Source organism: Rhinatrema bivittatum, chromosome 5 (assembly GCF_901001135.1).
Source record: "Rhinatrema bivittatum chromosome 5, aRhiBiv1.1, whole genome shotgun sequence".
NCBI classification, from domain to species: domain Eukaryota; kingdom Metazoa; phylum Chordata; class Amphibia; order Gymnophiona; family Rhinatrematidae; genus Rhinatrema; species Rhinatrema bivittatum.
In genome coordinates this window covers 305,924,960-305,943,963 of record NC_042619.1, presented here as the reverse complement: position 1 = coordinate 305,943,963, position 19,004 = coordinate 305,924,960, and the positions used below count along the sequence as shown (strand labels likewise).

Sequence of the window (19,004 nt, the reverse complement as noted above, 5' to 3'; positions counted from 1 at the left end):
ATTTAGACCTCACTAGAATCTGTGCCTTCTCTGTGGCTGGTCCTAAATTATGGAACTCCATACCAAACTATATCCGTCAACTTCAACTTCAAGTTCTATAACACAACCAGCTCATTTAACTGTTCGTTGTAAATATTTAAAATGCTATTAACCTTTTCTTTTTCCTTCCTCTCCCAGTTTAAGCATCCCTGTTTTTTGTAACTGCTTTCTTCCGCACTACAGTTCCAGTTTGTTTTTTCTTTCTGTGCACCACTGTTTTAATGTAAACCAGCATGATGTGATTTTATCATGAATGCCGGTATATAAAAACCTTTAATTAAATAAATAAATAAATAAATAAATAAACAAACAAACAAACAAACAAACAAACAAACTTACTGCCAAAAAAGCAATAAAAACTTAGTTATTCTCTATGGCTTTTCCAAACCCCCAGAGTTAATTTTTCTTAGAAGTGCCTTAAGTTATCTGTATCTTTACTATTCCTTTGCTTGTTTTATCTCTGATTATGTTATTGATTTTATGTATGTTAATTGTAAATCGCCTAGATCCACCAATGTGTGTATATGTGGTATATAAGAACCTTTTAAATAAATAAATAAATACAGTTCTTCACAGACCATAACTCCCTTTGAAATTCAATACGAGTGCACCCCTACTCTGGCCAGTGTTATGAATCCTCCTGTAGCTGTGCTATGGGAGGCTTCTCACCTCTTTCCTGGAGGCCACTCCGAAGCTGGGGTCTCGCCTATGAACTATCCAGGATTTGCTCCAGGGCCTGGGAGGCCTTCAATGTCCTTGGGGCCTGCTGAGGCTTGCTTGGGTCTGCATGGACTTCCTGGTTTGGGCCACACCCTTCTCCCTAGGGGCCGGCCCGCAGCACGTCTCCTCAGTTATAGGGCCAGCTAGATGTGACCCATCCAAACTCCTCCAAGGGAGTTGCATGTCTTCAGCCCTGTAAAAGGACTTCAACTTCCAGTCAGCTTTGCCTTCATGATGAGCCAGTCGTCTGAGGAACTGCTCCTTCCTTTTGGACTCCATGTTCCTGCTCTTGCTTGGTGTTCCAGTATTCCAAGGGATCCCGCTTCGTTTCGTTCTGCTGTTCCTGATCCCAGCCTCTGATGTCCTGATGTTCCTGACATCCTCCGTCTCTGCCCTCCTGATGTTCCAGAAGGCCTGACGTCCTCTATGGCTAGAGGTCCTTATGTACCTGATCTTCCTGATGTCTGTTCCTGCAATGTTCCAGCTCCTCGAGGCCTCCAGATGGCCACCCCCGAGGGTAAATCCGTTCCGTCGGTTCCTGTTTCTGGTCACTGGAGCCTCTGCCAATTGGATTCTTTTCCTGAGCCTGACGACCTCCGTCTCTGCCCTCCTGATGTTCCAGAAGGCCTGACGTCCTCTATGGCTAGAGGTCCTTATGTACCTGATCTTCCTGATGTCTGTTCCTGCAATGTTCCAGCTCCTCGAGGCCTCCAGATGGCCACCCCCGAGGGTAAATCCATTCCGTTCAGTTCCTGTTTCCGGTCACTGGAGCCCCTGCCAGTTGGATTCTTTCCTGAGCATGCCCCGCTCCCGCGTGGTCTGTGACCAGCCTTCTAAGGTTGTGTAGGGCGTGTAGAGAACAGGATGGCCCATTGGGTCCGCCCTGAGTAGTGGGCTGTGTAGGGCACCCTGAGGAACAGTGCCCACTTGTCTTTGTCTGAGTCTTCCAAGTCCTTTTCGTCTTGTCTGGATTTCCCAAGGTCCGTAAGAGTCATCCTTGCCTTGGACATTTCTGTTGCCTTGAGACTTCACCTACTCTAGTCTCAGATGCCTTATAAGACCGGAGCTTCCATCTGCTCGCCTTTCTGGATGTCGATGCCTTGTGTTCTTCTCCTGAGTCCTGAAGCCTTCGTCTCAGCCTTCAAGCTGCAGCCCTTGTCCGCCCTCGTCTCTTGTCCGGCCTGCCGCCTGTGCTGCTCCCTGTAGCAGGTCCGAAAGGACTGGGAGTAGTCAGAGGACCACTTAGAGACCAACCTTGCGTGGTTGGCCTCATCCAGGCATGCAGGTCGGCAGGGGCCTGGTCACCTCCAACCCTAGACGAGGTCCGTCTTACCGCAAGGGGCACACATCTCACCCCTAGCGCTCCCAGCCAGGGCAGCGCAGCAGATTGCAAAGGCCTCTGAGCTTGCCCACGCTCAAGACCGCCCTTTCTGTAACAGCCAACAGTGTTACTGTATCCAGCTTGATTTTTCAGCACTATTTGATTCAACCATGTTGTTATGTGAAGTTGTTTGCAATCAGTAGGGATATTAGACTGGTTCACCTCTATTCTGATGGGAAGAAAACAAGTTTGATTTGGAGACAATACATCATCATGGAAGAAAATAGAGTTCAGGGTGCCACAAGGATTGGCCTTCTCAGCCATCTTATTTTATATTTATCTGTACCCCTTAGGTAAAATTTTAAAGTCCCTGAGGGTTGAATATTTTATTTATGCAGATTATAGTTTCATCTTCCTCGTAATCCAAAGGAGTACCAAATAAGTAACATAGAAACATAGAAATGATGGCAGAAAAAGACCAAACGGCCCATCCAGTCTGTCCAGCAAGCTCCCACACTTATTTTCCCATACTTATCTGTTTCACCGACCACCAAGTTCAGGGCCCTTGTTGGTAACTGTTTGATTCGAATTTCCTGCCACCCCCTGCCTTTGATGCAGAGAGTAATTTTGGAGTTGCATCAAAGGTAAATCATAAGGCTTAATGGTTAAGGGTAGTAACCGCCGCATCAAGCAAGTTACCCCGATGCTTGTTTACCCAGACTGCACAGTGTTGGGTTTGAGGCATAGTGTGGAGTCGCAGTAGTGATGACTCCTCCCACAGGCAGGGGCCCCGTGGGGAACCACAGCAATATGCTAGACTCAGAGAGCAGACACTGGAGATGGAAAGCTTTATTGTACTGCTGTAGAATGATGATAATGGTGCAGGAGGATATGGCACAGAAGTCCAGCAAGGTGCCAATAAGTTCAGACAGCCTCAGATGACTAGGTCTCACCCAGATGTAGAAGGTTGGTAGTGTTCCGCAGAGTGGGATAAGCCAAACCTGGTGGGTGGAATTGGAGAGCTGGATCATAGAGGTACTCACTGAAGAATAGTGCAGGAATCCCCCTGGTGGATGGTGACGGTGGGACCCGAGGTCCATGGTGCAGGATACTCTGAGCTGGATAGACCCTCTAGGAGCGAGTACCTGGAAGCGCAGAATCCTGAAAAGAGAAGAAAGACCCCCGAGGAGCGGTTGTCTAGTTAGTGGAAGAAACCCTGAAGGGTAGTTGGAAGCGAGAGCCCCCGAGGAGCGGGTGCCCAGAGCTTCTTTAGGAGTGAGATACCCCAGAGTGTAGCGAGGAGTCTAAGCATGCAGCTTAGAAGTGGTCAGAGTAGCTAAACCGGTCCTTGCTAACTCGTTCGTTCTGAGTAGAGCGGAGGCTTAAATACCCGGAGGTATGAACGTCATGCGGTGGGGATGACCCCGAGGTTCCCGCCATGACGTGTAGGTAAGTGTAGGCAGCGTGCGCGCACATGCCCTAGGAGGCCACGGGAAGGAGCATGGCAGATGGGAACGCCCATGCTGAGTTGGAAACGCCGAGGGTTTCGGCACTCGGCACTGGAGGCAGACATCTTACCCATGGAGGCGGAGAAGGGCAAAAAACAGGTGAGGCAGAGTGGTCGCAGCCGTCTGTGACCGACGGATGCAACACACAGATCAATGCCTTGTTGGATGTTGTCTGAATGTAAATCCTCTTTTCCACATTTCCCCTTGCTGTTGAAGCAGAGAGCAATGTTGGAGTTGCATTACCCATGTGAAGACTTATTGCATAAGGGTAGTAATCACCTGTTATGCTCAGGCTTGTGAACCCTTGGCAGATGGGAGGATGGTATACCTTTCGGAGGATCCGTAAGTTCTCTCTTCGGGTGGCGAGGCAGAGCAGAAGACGGGACCAGCTGACCCTTGGCACTGGGGCCTGAAGCAACTGCGGAGGCGGATGAAGAGACGAGAAGAGGAGCTGTGCCTTCACCACTGGAAGTCTGTGGTCCCCCCAGGAGGAGCCCGTAGGGACCCAGACCGCTGGGACTTAGGTGGACCTTTGAGAGGTCAGGGTGTTGTGCAAGGGCTGACTGGAGCTTCGCCCTGGAAGCCCGTGGCCCCCCGGGAGGAGCCCATAGGGACCCGGGCCGCTGGGACTTAGGCGGGCCCTTGGAGACGGTAGTCTAGAAGGAGTCCTAGGTCGAGTGTCAAAGAGTCGTCGCTCACCAGTCCGAGGTCGCACACCGAGGGATCACCACTTGCCAGTCCGAAGTCACATGCCAGAGAATCACCGCTTGCCAATCCGAAGTCGCACACCAGAGAATCACTGTAAGCCAATCCGAAGTCAGGAACTGGGAACACCAAGACGAAACAGGAACAAGATCCAAAGCTCAAGGAACTCACCGAAGCAAGCCGACTAGACAGCGCTGAAGGATGTTGCCAAGTCACTGAATGAGCGGAGGAAGCTTCCCTTTATACTTCCCCTGCCCAGGCTGATCAGGAACAGGTGAAGCCAGTTAAAGGGATTAGGTCCCTTTAAATCTGTAGAGGAGGCGCGGCCTCGCGCCTAAGGATGGCGGCGGCCATCTTGGATTTTCCCCTGTGGAGGAGAGACGCTGCGAGGGGGGAGCAGGACAGCTCCCCCTGCAGCGAGCAGCATCGGAGGCCGCGCTGGAGCGACGGCCTGAGTCAGAGCCCTCCCCCGGGGCTCCCGCAGCGAAAGAACGCCGCGGACAAGGTAGGAGGCCATGGTTGGGGGGGGCGCCACGGCCGCGGAACACAACATCAGCAGGTAGTAGCCATCACCATTTCAGCAAGCCACCCCCTTGGCTCTTCTCTTCGTTCCCATCCTCTAGCCTTTATGGATTCACAGTATTTACCCCATGCACCTTTGAAATCCTTCACAGTTTTAGTCTTCACCACCTCCTCCGGAAGGGCATTCCAGGCATCCACCACCCTCTCTGTAAAGGAATACCACCTGACATTGGTTCTAAGTCTTCCTCCCTGGAGTTTCAAATCGTGACCCCTAGCTCTACTGATTTTTTTCCAACGGAAAAGGTTTGTTGTTGACCATGGATCATTAAAATCTTTCAAGTATCTGAAAGTCTGTATCATATCAACCCTGCTCCTCCTCTCCTCCAGGGTGTACATATTTAGGTTCTTCAATCACTCCTCATATGTCATTTTATGTAGACCCTCCACCTTTTAGGTTGTCCTTCTCTGGACTGCCTCCAGTGTATGAAAGAAATTAAAGGGTCAATGACAAGTAATGATTTTTTTTTTATTGGAAACAGGTTGAGGTTTTCTTATTGAGGGTATATCCAAGCTAAAGGTGGACAATTTCACCATTTCTATAGTATAAGAAGAACAGGAGTGATATTAGTCTCAAAATTGCAGCTAAAGTTGCAACCCTTCTTCATCCAGTCAGACCCTTCCAGACAAGTGGGTTATATCCACTAACCAGCAGATGGAGCTAGGGATCAACAGGTTTGCTGACGTCACTTCTTATAGACATCCATGCTGGCTTCAGCCTACCAGGTGAGTGAAAAGAAGCTAGATACTCCCTTACCCAATCCCGCTGATCAAGCATCAGCTGTTTCAGGGTAGGAGTGCAGTACGACAGCAGCCCTTAAAGGGATAGTTCCTCCCTTTTGTTGCGTTCGGGCCTGCTCTTCGCCTTCGCTCCACCCTCTCTACCTCTATGGCGACTCCCTCCGGGCCTGATGGACGGGTTGCTGCTGCGGTATCTCCATGCCGCTTCTCACCGGTGTCCCCGGACCGGCTCGACGCTGCGGATCTGCCATGTTCCTGATGAAGTAGGGCGCGTGCGCTCTGAAGTATATAGCAGCAAGGGCACGAACCTCAGGGGCGTTCCCCTGTATTGACGTCATCCGCTTCCAACATAAAAGGTCTTCACTTGTGCTTACTATTCGAGTTAGCAAGGACTAAGGACTATCGAACTCGGTCTATGAATACAGATTCATCCAAGCTACTCTGCCTCCTCGGACTTACCAGGGGTACCCGCTCCTCGGGGGCTTCGCTCTCTTTTTAGGGATGTGAATCGTTTTAGGACGATTAAAATTATCGTCCGATAATTTTAATATCGTCTTAAACCGTTATGGAACACAATACAATACAGATTCTAACGATTTATCGTTATAAATCGTTAGAATCGTGAGCCGGCACACTAAAACCCCCTAAAACCCACCCCCGACCCTTTAAATTAAATCCCCCACCCTCCCGAACCCCCCCCCAAATAACTTAAATAACCTGCGGGTCCAGCGGCGGTCCGGAACGGCAGCGGTCCGGAACGGGCTCCTGCTCCTGAATCTTGTCGTCTTCAGCCGGCGCCATTTTCCAAAATGGCGCCGAAAAATGGCGGCGGCCATAGACGAAAAAGATTGGACGGCAGGAGGTCCTTCCGGACCCCCGCTGGACTTTTGGCAAGTCTCGTGGGGGTCAGGAGGCCGCTGGACCGCTGGACCGCTGGACCGCTGGACCGCTGGACCGCTGGACCTCCAGGAACTTTTGGCCAGCTTGTGGGGGGCCTCCTGACCCCCACGAGACTTGCCAAAAGTCCAGCGGGGGTCCGGAAGGACCTCCTGCTGTCCAATCTTTTTCGTCTATGGCCGCCGCCATTTTTCGGCGCCATTTTGGAAAATGGCGCCGGCTGAAGACGACAAGATTCAGGAGCAGGAGCCCGTTCCGGACCGCCGCTGGACCCACAGGTTATTTAAGTTATTTGGGGGGGGGTTCGGGAGGGTGGGGGATTTAATTTAAAGGGTCGGGGGTGGGTTTTAGGGGGTTTTAGTGTGCCGATTTTTCGATTTTTAACGATGTTCCGGCGAGGGATGGGGTTCGGGAGGGTGGGGGATTTAATTTAAAGGGTCGGGGGTGGGTTTTAGGGGGTTTTAATGTGCCGGTTTTTCGATTTTTTGATTTTTCGATTTTTAACGATTTTTAACGATTTTTCACGATATTTTACCCCCCCAAATGGCAACAATACGATTCCCTCCCCCTCCCAGCCGAAATCGATCGTTAAGACGATCGAGGACACGATTCACATCCCTATCTCTTTTCTCTATTTCAGATTGCAGATAGGAACCGGTACTCGCTCCTCGAGGGCCTATGTTCCTGAAGACTCTGAAGATTCTCTACTGCCTAGAAGCCATTACAGATACAGACAATCGTGAGTTGCCACCGCTCTCTCAGACCTGTCCCTGGAACCAGGTACTCGCTCCTCGAGGGCCTCTTTCCAGCAACTGAGCCTCTTTAAGATTATATGTGAGATTGTCGTCTACTACTGGATATGTATACAGCATACCCTGTCTACTAACTATCTATAGTCTCCCTACAGCTCAGCAACCCTGGGATCGCAGTTCCAGTATCTGAGGGACTTCAGCCCTGCCGGGCATACCAGCTCACTACTGCCACCTCTGGTGGTTCTACTAACCTGTCTAATAAAAGAACTATCTGTGTCTATCTCCATACTCAAGCCTAGGCGGTGGTCCCTCTCAGGATATCCTCCTGGGGGTGCTGCCATCGGCCCAAGGATTCACCTATTTATTACAGTGTGCTCACTCCTCCCACTTCAGGAGCTGAGCATAACAGAGTGCTAGCTCTCATCTAATGTCTCCGCCCATCAGACATCAGAACCATAACAGATTGCAACGCAGCACAGAGATTATAACAGAGTGCTAACTCCTCCCCTCTGGAGAAGCAAACCTCTATCAGATTGCTAACTCCTCCCTCCTGGGGAGTTCACTCTTACAGATTACTAACTTCGCAGTCTAAACCCTAACAGATTGCTAACTCCTCCACTCTGGGGGAGCAAACCATAATACCTTTTCAGCCTTGCAGGCCTTTTCCATGGCCTGGGCCTCAACTTCAGCAGAAATGACATGGGTGGCACCTTAGAGACTTAACCAATTCATTGAGGCTGAGCTTTTGAGAACAGAGAGTGGGCTTCAGCAGAGTTTCTCAAAGGTTTACATCAGGTTTTTGTATGGGGAAGAGTAAGGGCCTGGTTTCTGCTACAATGCTTCCTGTTCCCTCTGGAACAGGAGCTTTTTACAGAAAAAGGCCCAAGGGTGAGGAAGAGAAGAAAGATGAGTTGCTTTCTGATTCTGAAGACTCCCTGGAGGAATTTAAGGGGCCTACAGATATGCTTAACGAGGGACAGTTGGAAGAGGATGAGTTCCCTTCTGAGGGAAAGAATGGCTCTTCTATGGTGCGTCTTTCTCATAAAAGAGGAGCTTTCATCCTTGTTTTCTCAATTCTCGCATACCTTAAATATTACGGCGATTAAGAAGAAAGAGGTGGCCATTTCAGCCGAGGATCTGATTATGGTATAAGAACTCTCAAAATACTTTCCTCTACATAGAGCTGTGAAGGGTTTAATTGATCTGGAGTACATCTCTCCTGAAACAAATATTAAGGGAGACTTGCTCTTTAGCTAAACTGTATCCCTTAGTGTCACAGAAGAGAGATAAGTTCAGATTTCTGAAAGTGGATGCTCTGGCTTGTTCAGTGTCCAAGAGCACTAATGGAAGGAGGAGAGGCCCTTAAGGATGCGCAGGACAGGAAAATAGAGTCTGTGTTAAAGAAGGACTTTGAAGCCCCCAGCACGTCGCTGCAAATAGCTACATGTAACTGTATAAAAGGTTGTAATTAGCCTGAGTCTGACTATTGATGAATTCAGAGCCACACACAAACAATACAGAGGCATGGAGAGAACCGGTTCTGGGCCTGGTCAACTCAGAACCGGTTAACTCAACTTACAAATGTGCAGGGATGCAAAGAAATGTCCCTGACACCTAATCCCCCCATACACTGGCTGAAGCAATATTGGCGTGCGGAAAATGGTGCTCATGATTAAGCGCCCGCTCTCCTAACGTGCACCGAAGCACCTCTCCGAAGCACCTGATGTAATATTTAAATGGGCTGCTATGGTAAAAAGAGGCGCTGGGGAAACTGTCCACCCCTAGCACCTCCTTGGCAGCGGGTGCCCAGGAGAGGTGGCGGTCAGTGGGTTAGGAAAACAGACATTCAATTTTACAAGTTGTCCAGTTTCCTAACCCGTGCACAGCCATGGGTTAGGAAACTGGACATTCATTAATTGGGCATCCTTTTTCCTAACCTGACTGCCAGCACACGGTTTTATTTATTTATTTTAAGGTTTTTCCTCTTTCGGTTCCTCCAACTTAATATCACCACGATATTAAATCGTAGGAACTAGAGAAAAGCAGTATTTTCTGCTTTTCTGTACACTTTTTAGGCTGCTCAAGAATTGCGCCTCCTCCGGGACAGGCGTTCATTTCTAAGGGTAAAAATGAGCACATCAGGTGCAACATTTTTTTTTTTTGCATGGGGGGAGAATAGCTAATTCCTTCATTAACACAGATTTACATGTGATGAGTGCTATTAGCTACGTGCTCAGTTGGACACGTGTTTTGGCCGCGCTAAGCCCTGTCTTGCCTCGGGGGTTACGGACATGTATCCAATCGCGTGTTACGCCATGCACTGTGGCCAGCGCATGGTATTGTATCAGCCTGACAATGCTTTCTGCTTACACATCCCCCACTGCTTGCAGATCATAACACAATTGCTTTCTGCTGGCAGAAAGATAAGGTTACCTCTGACCCAATCTACTTTCAAGGGGTCCCTTACTATATGGAGGAATAAAAGACTGATTCAAACAGGCAAAGCAAAAAAGAGAAGAAGGAACACAGAAGAAGACTAACAGACCAAAACGCTGCTACCCTGAGCCTTTCCACACTGGACTGTTTATGTAATGGATGTGTCACACTGTATTACTAATATTGCCATTATTAATCCTATTATCTAACATATATATATATATAATATATATTTGCATTACTGACATAACTGAGTACATATAGATATTAAGATTACAGAACAAACAAACAGATACCAGAAGGCCAAGTCCAAAAGCAAAGCATATTCAAGCAATATTGTCTGAATTATCAAGAAGCCTGCCTCCCACGTAAAAATATTGTTCGCAGTAAGTTTGTTATTGGTTTGATAGTTGCTTGGTTTTTGATTGTAAATATTACTACTCTTAACATAAGATTTGGGGGTAGCCTGCATGGAGCGGCAGGTTCTACCCTTAAAGAAACATGGGAGTTCCTGCACAGAGCAGCAGTTGCTACCATAAGAAACTTGCTAGGCAGGCTGGATGGACCATTTGGTCTTTTTCTGCCGTTATTACTATGTTACTATGTTAAAAGAGGGAGTAACTGCTTGGAGCAAACTTGAGGGCCTCTGAGCAGGGATCTTGGAAAGAGTCCTAGTAAGGGGAAAGCTTTCCCTAGTTCCTTGCTTTAGTGGGAGTTACCCAGATTTATGAATTATTGGAGAAGTGGAAATACCAGGGAGTGTGTGTTATGTAACTGAGGAGTTTCTGGCAGCAGTGATTTCTACCACAGGACCAGAATTTTAACCCATGCGGTACAAAATACTTAAGTCCTGAAGCAGTAAGCAAATGTATGATAATGCACTGTAAGTTAAAAAGCACACAAACTCAAATTAAAATGTTTCTATTCAGTCTTTTGCTTAGGAAGAGTGCATATTTTAAACTCAGATGGAAAAAGGAGTCTCTCAAGTTCATGATTTATACACACAAAAAAAACAAGCAGTGCGCATAAAAGTCTTATGCATGCAGAAAACATTTTTTGTACACACAAATCATATTTTATGCACAAACCTGGACCGCAGGATCCAACACTGGAACATAACATTAGCCCTGTAAACTTTATTCCAGCTCTGACTAGGAGTTAGGTTTCCAGCACAAGGGAAGCCAGCACTGTTCTCTGCATTGGGGGGCAATAGCTAATGCCATCATCAGCACGGGAGTTGCATGAAAGGGCACTATTTATTTTAATTTATATTCCGCCTTTCAGACTCTGGGGCTGATGTAATAAGGTGGTCTCGGCAGAATGCACATTTTATGTGCGCAGAGCTCCCTGTCAATCAGTAATCTGCCGAGCACACCTTCTTACATCAGCCCCAGAGTCAATTATCAGAAGAAACCTTAGAGAGACATTGGAGTAAAAATGATCTTATTCTGGTGCATGGAATATGCTCCGTGTATATAGAGGAGAAAGAGAAATTGCCAGTTTGATTCAGGTACAAAAGAGGGAGTCTCACGGACTGGGAAGTTCCTGTGTGGTATCCTGAAAGGAGTTTGGGAATCAGAGGAAGCCATAATGAACTGTATTTTTGTGACTGGATTTCTCTTCTGGATGTAACACGCACCCTAATGTGCCCCTACCCTGTAGAAAAAGAGGACAAGAAGTCACACGTATTTGCAAACATCTGGTCTTTGGACTCTGCTGATTAGCATATTTTAGCTTATCCTGAAAATCAAGTGGCATTTGTGACTGGGGGACCAGAGTTGCCTATCACTGTCTGATACCTGGCATTGCGTGGTTCACAGCACCTATGCAATGACGTTCTAAGGGGGTGAGGAGGGGGTGTCATTGGGGGCATCACCCACCCCACCCACACCAACAGAACTCAATATGTCAGCAGCCAAAAAGCAAAGAAGCCCCGGGGCCAAAAAGAAGAAACTGACTTCTGGCAGAAACCAGGATCATCCTTGGGGGAGGAGTGATGTGGAGGACGGCTAAACTGGAGCGACTGCGCCGGAATCCAATACAATCTTGAGGAAGGGAACCCCTCCTTCAATCATGGGTAGGGAGCCCCTTTCTGGCTGATTCATTCGGGGCCCCTCATCTCTCTTAAGGTCATCCCTGGTATAGCCTATCCCACTAGCAAGTGAAGAGTGGAACAGGCCCTCAGGGCTTCCATCAACAGTCAAAGAAGAGACCAAGAGACCCCACATGAGTCACAGAGTGTGTGTGAGTAATAGAGCATGTAAGAGAAAGGGCATGTGAAAGTGTGAGTGTATAGTATGTGGTGTGAGACAGCAATAACATGTATGAAATAGACTAATAGAGCATGTGAGTTGTGTGTGAGAGAGTACATGTAAAAAAGTGAAAATGTATGTGTATGAGAAAGCGAGACCATGATGAGAGAGCGTGTGTGTGTGTGTGTATGTGAGAAAGAGAGAGAGAGTAATTTTATTGCTTGTTTTATGAGGAATGGTGATTCTATTTTTCCATTATTGCACTGCATAAGGAGTTTGGCTTGTAGCGGTCTCCAGTTCAATTTTTGTCTGCATATTTTTATTTATACTTGTGGTTTCTTTATTGTGTATCTGGTGAGGTCTGTGTCTGTTCTGCATGTGTGATGGGGGTGAGATATTCTGCTAGCATGTAGTTTCTGTGTAGGGATCTATAGCAGCTGGTTTGTTCTGTTTTCCTAATAGGAGGTGTATTGGTGTTTTAGGGCCTGGTATAATATTTGCAGTTTTGCCTTTTCAAAGGTAGAAATCAGTGCTGGCAGTTAGTGCTGTTTTGGTATGGGAGGTTTTCTATATATAGGGCTTCTCCCCTCCCCCACAAACATCCCCGCTCTCTATCCCTGGGGTGTGTGTGTGTATGGGAGCCTTCCTAGGTTGTGTATGGGTGAAGAAACTTTGTGCTGCCCCTCTAATCCAAGACAAGCTCAGGGTGACTGGAAATCAAAAGATTTCATCTATGGAGAGTGGGGAATTTTTCAGTCCTTATTAGTTTTAATTATTAGATGTCTGATGTATCTGCCATTTTGAAATATTTTATTGCTGTTTAGAAAAATGTGTAAGTTTTGTATGAGCTCTTAATTATTGGATGTTATTCTATTCATCAGCTCGTTGGAAATGTTCTTATCAGTTTTGCTAGTTTTGAGTGAGGGGATCCACAGGAGATAGATAAGGAGTGAACCAGGGGTTGCTGAGGGGGGGGGGGGGGGGGGGGCGGGATGAGGTGCCTAAGGTAATATCCACCCTGGGTGCCACATACTTTAGGTACACCACTGCATCTAGGCTTTCAATCCTGAACACCTGCAGTACTGGAAATCTTCTACTGCTATGGCTCCTTTTGGTGTTACTGCAGCACCGTTCCTTTGTGATATCCTGCACAGCAATATTTGACCAGAGGTTAGCCGGAGGATTAACAGATATGTAAATGGGCATCACATATTGTGAACAGTTTACTGTACTTTACTACTAATAAATCTAAGTGATCTCAGGCCACTGTGCAGGATGTACATCTGACCATTGGTCTGTCTGTGTTATCTGCAGGTCACTCTCTGGGATGTGCATCTAACGTTTGGTTCCTTTGTGGTATCTATAGCCTGTAGCATGTGATGTAAGCACGGGGTAATCTCTCACCACGGGATGTAACTGTAGCAGAGGCTCGGAGCTTACCTCCAGAGTAGACAGCACAAAGTTGGTGAGGACCTGTGTAAGTCCCAATGCGCAGTTTTCCAGTGTCCTGCAAACAAACATAGGAGTTAATAAAAGCCAAAGTGTTGTTCAGAATTCAGGTCCTTCACTGCGAGCTGAAGAGGAGGGTTGGGTAGAGCCACTATAATGGAGAAATCACACTAACACTGGCATGCTCTTATGGTGAAAATTTCCCAAGTAAATATGAATCACAGGAACAAAAAATGTGCACATCACATGAATCGCAATTCTGTCTCCAGTCCCCTTTCCACCCCTCCATCAGGTCTTTTTTTTCAAAATAACCAAGATATGCAAACTGTAGTGCCGCCTTGGCTAGAAATGTGGTTAAGAAATCAAACTAAACTAAACTAATCTAATTAACAAGATTTCTAGAGCAAATTTATTTATTTATTTATTTATTTATAGGCAGGCTTTTCTTTGCCGACATTCGTGAAGCACATCATATCGGCTTACATTGAACTGAAAAAGGAGGAAATACAATGAACAATAACATATCATAGTTAAAGGCAAACGGTGTAAAATATGATCAACATAAAAACATTATATGATTATATATAATAACATAAAAACTGAATAGGTAGGGTGGAAAGTAGAAAGAAAGAGAAACTTTGTACAAAAAAACAATTTTATCTTTAACATTGAGAACTTGATACAGGGGTTACAAAATGCAGAAATTCCAGGGGGATAGGGTGAGGGTACATATGGAAAAGGAGAAAGCGGGGAGGGTGAGGGGGCACAAGAGGAGAGGGGAGGAGGTGAGGGCTGGCAGTGGGAGTCTTAGAGAGGTCCAATTGGGAGAGGGCTACGTAGTGATTGAGTCGGGGTATGCCTGCTTAAAGAGCCATGTTTTGACTCCTTTTTTGAATTTGTTGAGAGACGGTTCTATTCGGAGAGAGGGGGGGAGGGAGTTCCAGAGGTAGGAGCTAGCTATGGAGAAGGCCCTTTCTCTGGTGAGGGACAGATGCGCAGCCTTCAGGGAAGGAATGTGTAGGGTACCTGCATGAGCACTTCTTGTGGGGCGGTTGGAAGTGCGGAAACGAGGCATTTCTTCCATCCAGGTGTGGTTGAGTTTGTGTAGTGCGCAGTGAAGAATGGTCAGTGTTTTGTATTGTGAGCAGAAGGAGATGGGCAGCCAGTGCAGGTCTTTTAAAATTGGAGTAATGTGTTCTGTTTTGTGGGTGTTTGTTATGATTCTGGCCATGGAGTTTTGGAGGATCTGGAGTGGCTTGATAGTGGTAGCAGGGAGGCCGAGTAGGAGGGCGTTACAATAGTCCAGTTTTGAGAGCATAGTAGTCTGGACTACAGTTCAGAAATCGTTGGTGTGGAGCAGAGGTTTGAGTTTCCTGAGGACATTTAGTTTGTAGAAACCTCCCTTTATGAAGGATTTGATGTAAGGTTTAAAATTTAGTTGATGATCGATAAGGACGCCGAGGTCTCTTACAGCCTGTAATTTGTGTTGTGGAGCAGTTGTGTTCTGTGGTGTGTCGTGAGGAGAGCAGTCAAGATGGGTGGAGATGATGAGTAGTTCTGTTTTTGCTGAGTTTAGAGCTAGGTGTAGGTTGGATAGCATTGAAGTTATTGAAGTGAGGCAAGATTCCCAGAAATGCATGGATTCCTCAATGGATTTTGGATTGGGATAAGAATCTGCACATCGTCTGCGTAAAGGAAAAATTTGAGGCCTAAGTCAGATAGTAATTGGCAGAGGGGTAAGAGGTATATATTGAATAGGGTTGAAGATAAAGATGAACCTTGGGGGACACCTTGTGTGATAGGGATGTGTGAGGATTGGTGTCTGTCAGTTTTTACTACGTATTCTCTGTGGTTAAGATAAGAGGAGAAGCATGAAAGTGCGGTGTCAGCAATGCCTATTTCAGCCAGGCGGGTCATTAGGATTTGATGATTGACAGTGTCGAACGCTGCCGAGATATCTAGGAGGGCGAGCAAGTATGAGGTTCCATGGTCCATACCTTTGAGGATGGTATCTGTCATTGATAGTAGTAGGGTTTCTGTATTACATGCTTTCCGGAATCCAAATTGTGAGGGGTGGAGGATGTTGTGGTCTTCTAGGAAGTCGGAGAGTTGTTTGTTAACGACTCTTTCCAAAATTTTTGAAACGAAAGGCAGGTTGGAAATGGGTCTGTAGTTAGCTAGGTCTGATGGGTCAAGGTTTGTTTTTTTTAAGGAGTGGTCTTACTACAGCAAGTTTGAATGGGTCTGGTATGCTACCATGTGTGATGGAGCAGTTGATGAGTTCATGCTCCATGAATATTCATGCATATTCATGGGCTGCATACAAATGCAGCCCATGAATATTCATTGCATTTATCCTGAGAAGCAGAGCAGAAATCTGAGAGCATAAGAACATAAGACTTGCCATACTGGGTCAGACCAAGGGTCCATCAAGCCCAGCATCCTGTTTCCAACAGTGGCCAAGCCATGTCACAGGTACCTGGCAGGATTCCAAGAGATAGACAGATTCCAAGCTGCTTATCCCAAGAATAAGCAATGGATTTCTGCAACTCTACCTTAATAGTGATTAATGGACTTTTCCTCCAGGAACTTGTCCAAAACCTTTTTAAACCCAGCAGTTCTGTTTCACAAGTAAGTGTAGAAAAGAGAAGAGACAAAGCAGATTTCCAACACTTTTTCTTTCCATTTTAGGTCTGTAAAGTTGTAGAGTTTTCCCCTTAAATTGTGATAAATGTATGTGTATCTCTGTGGGGCATGACGCCCCCCTGCCCACCTTGCTGTCCCATACTCCTTCACTCCGGTGTTATAAACCTGCAGTAGCCATAACCACTAACCAAAATGGTGCTGGTGGCCATTGGCTGGGCCCCTGTCACATGGTAGAAGCAATGAATGACCCACCGGCGCCATTTTGGTTAGTGGCAGCCGACGGCCCGGGAGCAGCAGATCACTCCCGGGCCACCCCCCCCCAGCTGGACCACCAGAGGTTTTTGTGAGTCTTGGAGGGGGATCGGGAGGGTGGCACAATGGTTGGGGGGTGGGGGGAGGCAGGGTGAAGAGGAGGCTGGGCAGAATTTTGAAGGGGCACTTTTTGCAGCTTCAAAATTCTGCCGCCTGAAGCGGCCGCCTCACCCTCCCTCATTATAGAACTGCCCCTGCATGCAGGCATCACACTATACATGTAAAGCATAAACACAGCATGGACAGCTGAAAAGTGGATCTTCATCAGAGCCCTGTGCAGACGTCATGCTAATACTCGTAAAGCATGAACACTGCAGAGAGAGCTGAAAAATGGGCTCAAGGAAGGTGAACTTTAATTAGTTATAATGAAACTGTATGTATCTTTTACTCCTAAAAGTGCAAAAATTAAGGAAACAAAATACATTAGGACAAAAAAAGATCTAGGAGCAAGTAGATACGAAGGAAATGGTGCTCAGACATTTGCCAGGTGATATTTTTTCACTTTGGGCAGTGCTGTTGCGTTACAGACAAGGGCTATTAAAGGAATAACTGCATATGCGTTACTGTGAAGGATTTCAAAGAGGTGTGGGATAAACACTGTGGATCCATAAATTATAGAGGATGTGAATGAAGTGAAGAGGTAGGGGGGCGGCTTGCGGGAATGACGGCTACTACCTGGAGATTAATATCCTAATTAAATAAACATACACACGGTTAATGCCACTCCAACATTGCTCTATGCTTCAACGGCAAGAGGAAATGGAAAAAAAAAAGGATTTGCATTCACAAAAAAGCAGGGGAGTAGCTTGCTTGATACGGTGGTTACTACCCCAAACCAAATTAGCCTGATACTTCACTTTCAATTATATCCAGCATAGCTCTCTGCTTCAACGGCAGGGGGAATGATGTAAAAATGATTTATATTCGGACAAAAACCAACAAGGACTGAGATGCACAAGCTGGATAAACATGCATGGGAGTATTTTGCTATGACGGCGGTTACTACCCCTAAACAATTAGCTAGATACTTCACTTAGATGCAGCTCCAGCACTGATACTTCACTTAGATGCAGCTCCAGCACTGCTAACTACATCAATGGCAGGGGTGGAAGGGAAATAGAACAAAAAGTCACTTACAAGGGACAAGAGAAACAGATAAGTATGGGAAAAAAAAAGTGAAAGCTTGCTGGGCAGACTGGATGGACCGTTTGGTCTTCCTCTGCCGTCATTTCTATGTTTCTGTGTTTCTATGTTGTTAAAGCTGACATGGCACTGATTCCTGCAACAGTGGCAACGTGCACCACTATGCAATAATGCACACTTATTTTACCAATCAGATTTCTGGATTCCCTGGCTGCAGTTTCTGTTCCATAGGACTGAGAGTTGCCCCCTGTGATGCAGGCGGTCACCTACCGTGTTCACCTGCCTTAGGACGGTTCCCTCCGCAAAGAAGAGTGGCTTCCGGGTATCCACGACTATCAGATCGAAGTAAGAACGCCAAGAACGGGGCATCTCTCCATCCTCCTGCATGAGAAGGAGAGAGGGAATGGGAGAGGGAAGAGGACAAGGAAAAAATAAAATGTTAGCTCTGCCTTTCCACTAAGAAGTCCACTCAGCATGTACTGTATGTCTGAACAGAAATAAAAGTTAACAAACAGAAACATAAAATAAATTATAGGAAAATTGGTTCTTACCTGCTAATTTTCGTTCCTGTGGTACCACGGATCACTCCAGACTCCTGAGTTTTGCCTCCCCTCCAGCAGATTGGAGACAGAGAAGTTTTAAAGGACTCCGTCCTATACCCCTGAGGTGCCACCTAGAGTCTGTCAGTATTACACTGTACCCAAGCAGAAAGATTAAAGCATAACCTCCACATAAACAACCTCCCCCTGAAGAGCAGAGGGAATGAAAAACTTGCAACTCAATGAACGAAACCATGCCCACACTCTTTCCCTAAAAAGGGGGGCATTCAGTAAACTTGCAGAAATATGACTAACTATCGGACGCGCAGACTCTCCGTTTTCCCATGGACGGGACTCTGGACTGATCAGTGGTACTATAGGAACAAAAATTAGCAGGTAAGAACCAATTTTCCTTTCCCTGTACATACCCAGATAAGTCCAGACTCCTGGGATGTACCAAAGCTTCCCTAACCAGGGTGGGATTGAGAGAGTCCCGTTCGGAGTACACTGGCCCTGAAGGAACCGGGTTCAGGGGCCCGGACATCTAGACGATAATGCCTGGCAAAAGTGTGTGTAGATTTCCAGGAAGCCGCCCTACAAATTTCCTGCAGCGACACCTGTTGACATTCCGCCCACGAGGCAGCTTGTGATCGAGTAGAATGAGCTTTAAGACCAACCAGAATCGGACGGCCCTGAACAAGGTAAGCCGAAACAATAGCTTCCTTTAGCCAGCATGCAATAGTGGCCCTTGAAGCTTTATGACTCCTCCTGGGTACACTCCACAGAACGAACAGATGGTCCGAAAGACGGAAACTGTTCGTGACCTCCAAGTAATGCAAGAACACCCTCTTTACGTCCAACTTCCTTAAATCCCTAGACTCTGGAGTAGAAGAATCCAAACCTGTGAAAGAAGGGAGCTCCACTGACTGATTCAAATGAAAGGAGGACACTACTTTCGGGAGAAA

The 19,004-nt window shown here is 46.8% G+C and overlaps 1 protein-coding gene across 2 annotated transcripts in view; it reads right to left on the bottom strand.

The window, feature by feature from the left end:
* Positions 1 to 19,004, bottom strand: part of LOC115092864 (cytosolic purine 5'-nucleotidase-like) — a 148,146-nt gene that overhangs the window by 22,770 nt on the left and 106,372 nt on the right. For both annotated transcript variants that reach the window (XM_029604239.1, XM_029604240.1), the window contains exons 11-12: positions 17,771 to 17,881; positions 13,391 to 13,457 (exon numbers count right to left, since the gene is read on the bottom strand). In XM_029604239.1, coding sequence (XP_029460099.1) covers positions 13,391 to 13,457; positions 17,771 to 17,881 — 178 coding nt within the window. The remainder of the gene's footprint in view (positions 1 to 13,390; positions 13,458 to 17,770; positions 17,882 to 19,004) is intronic.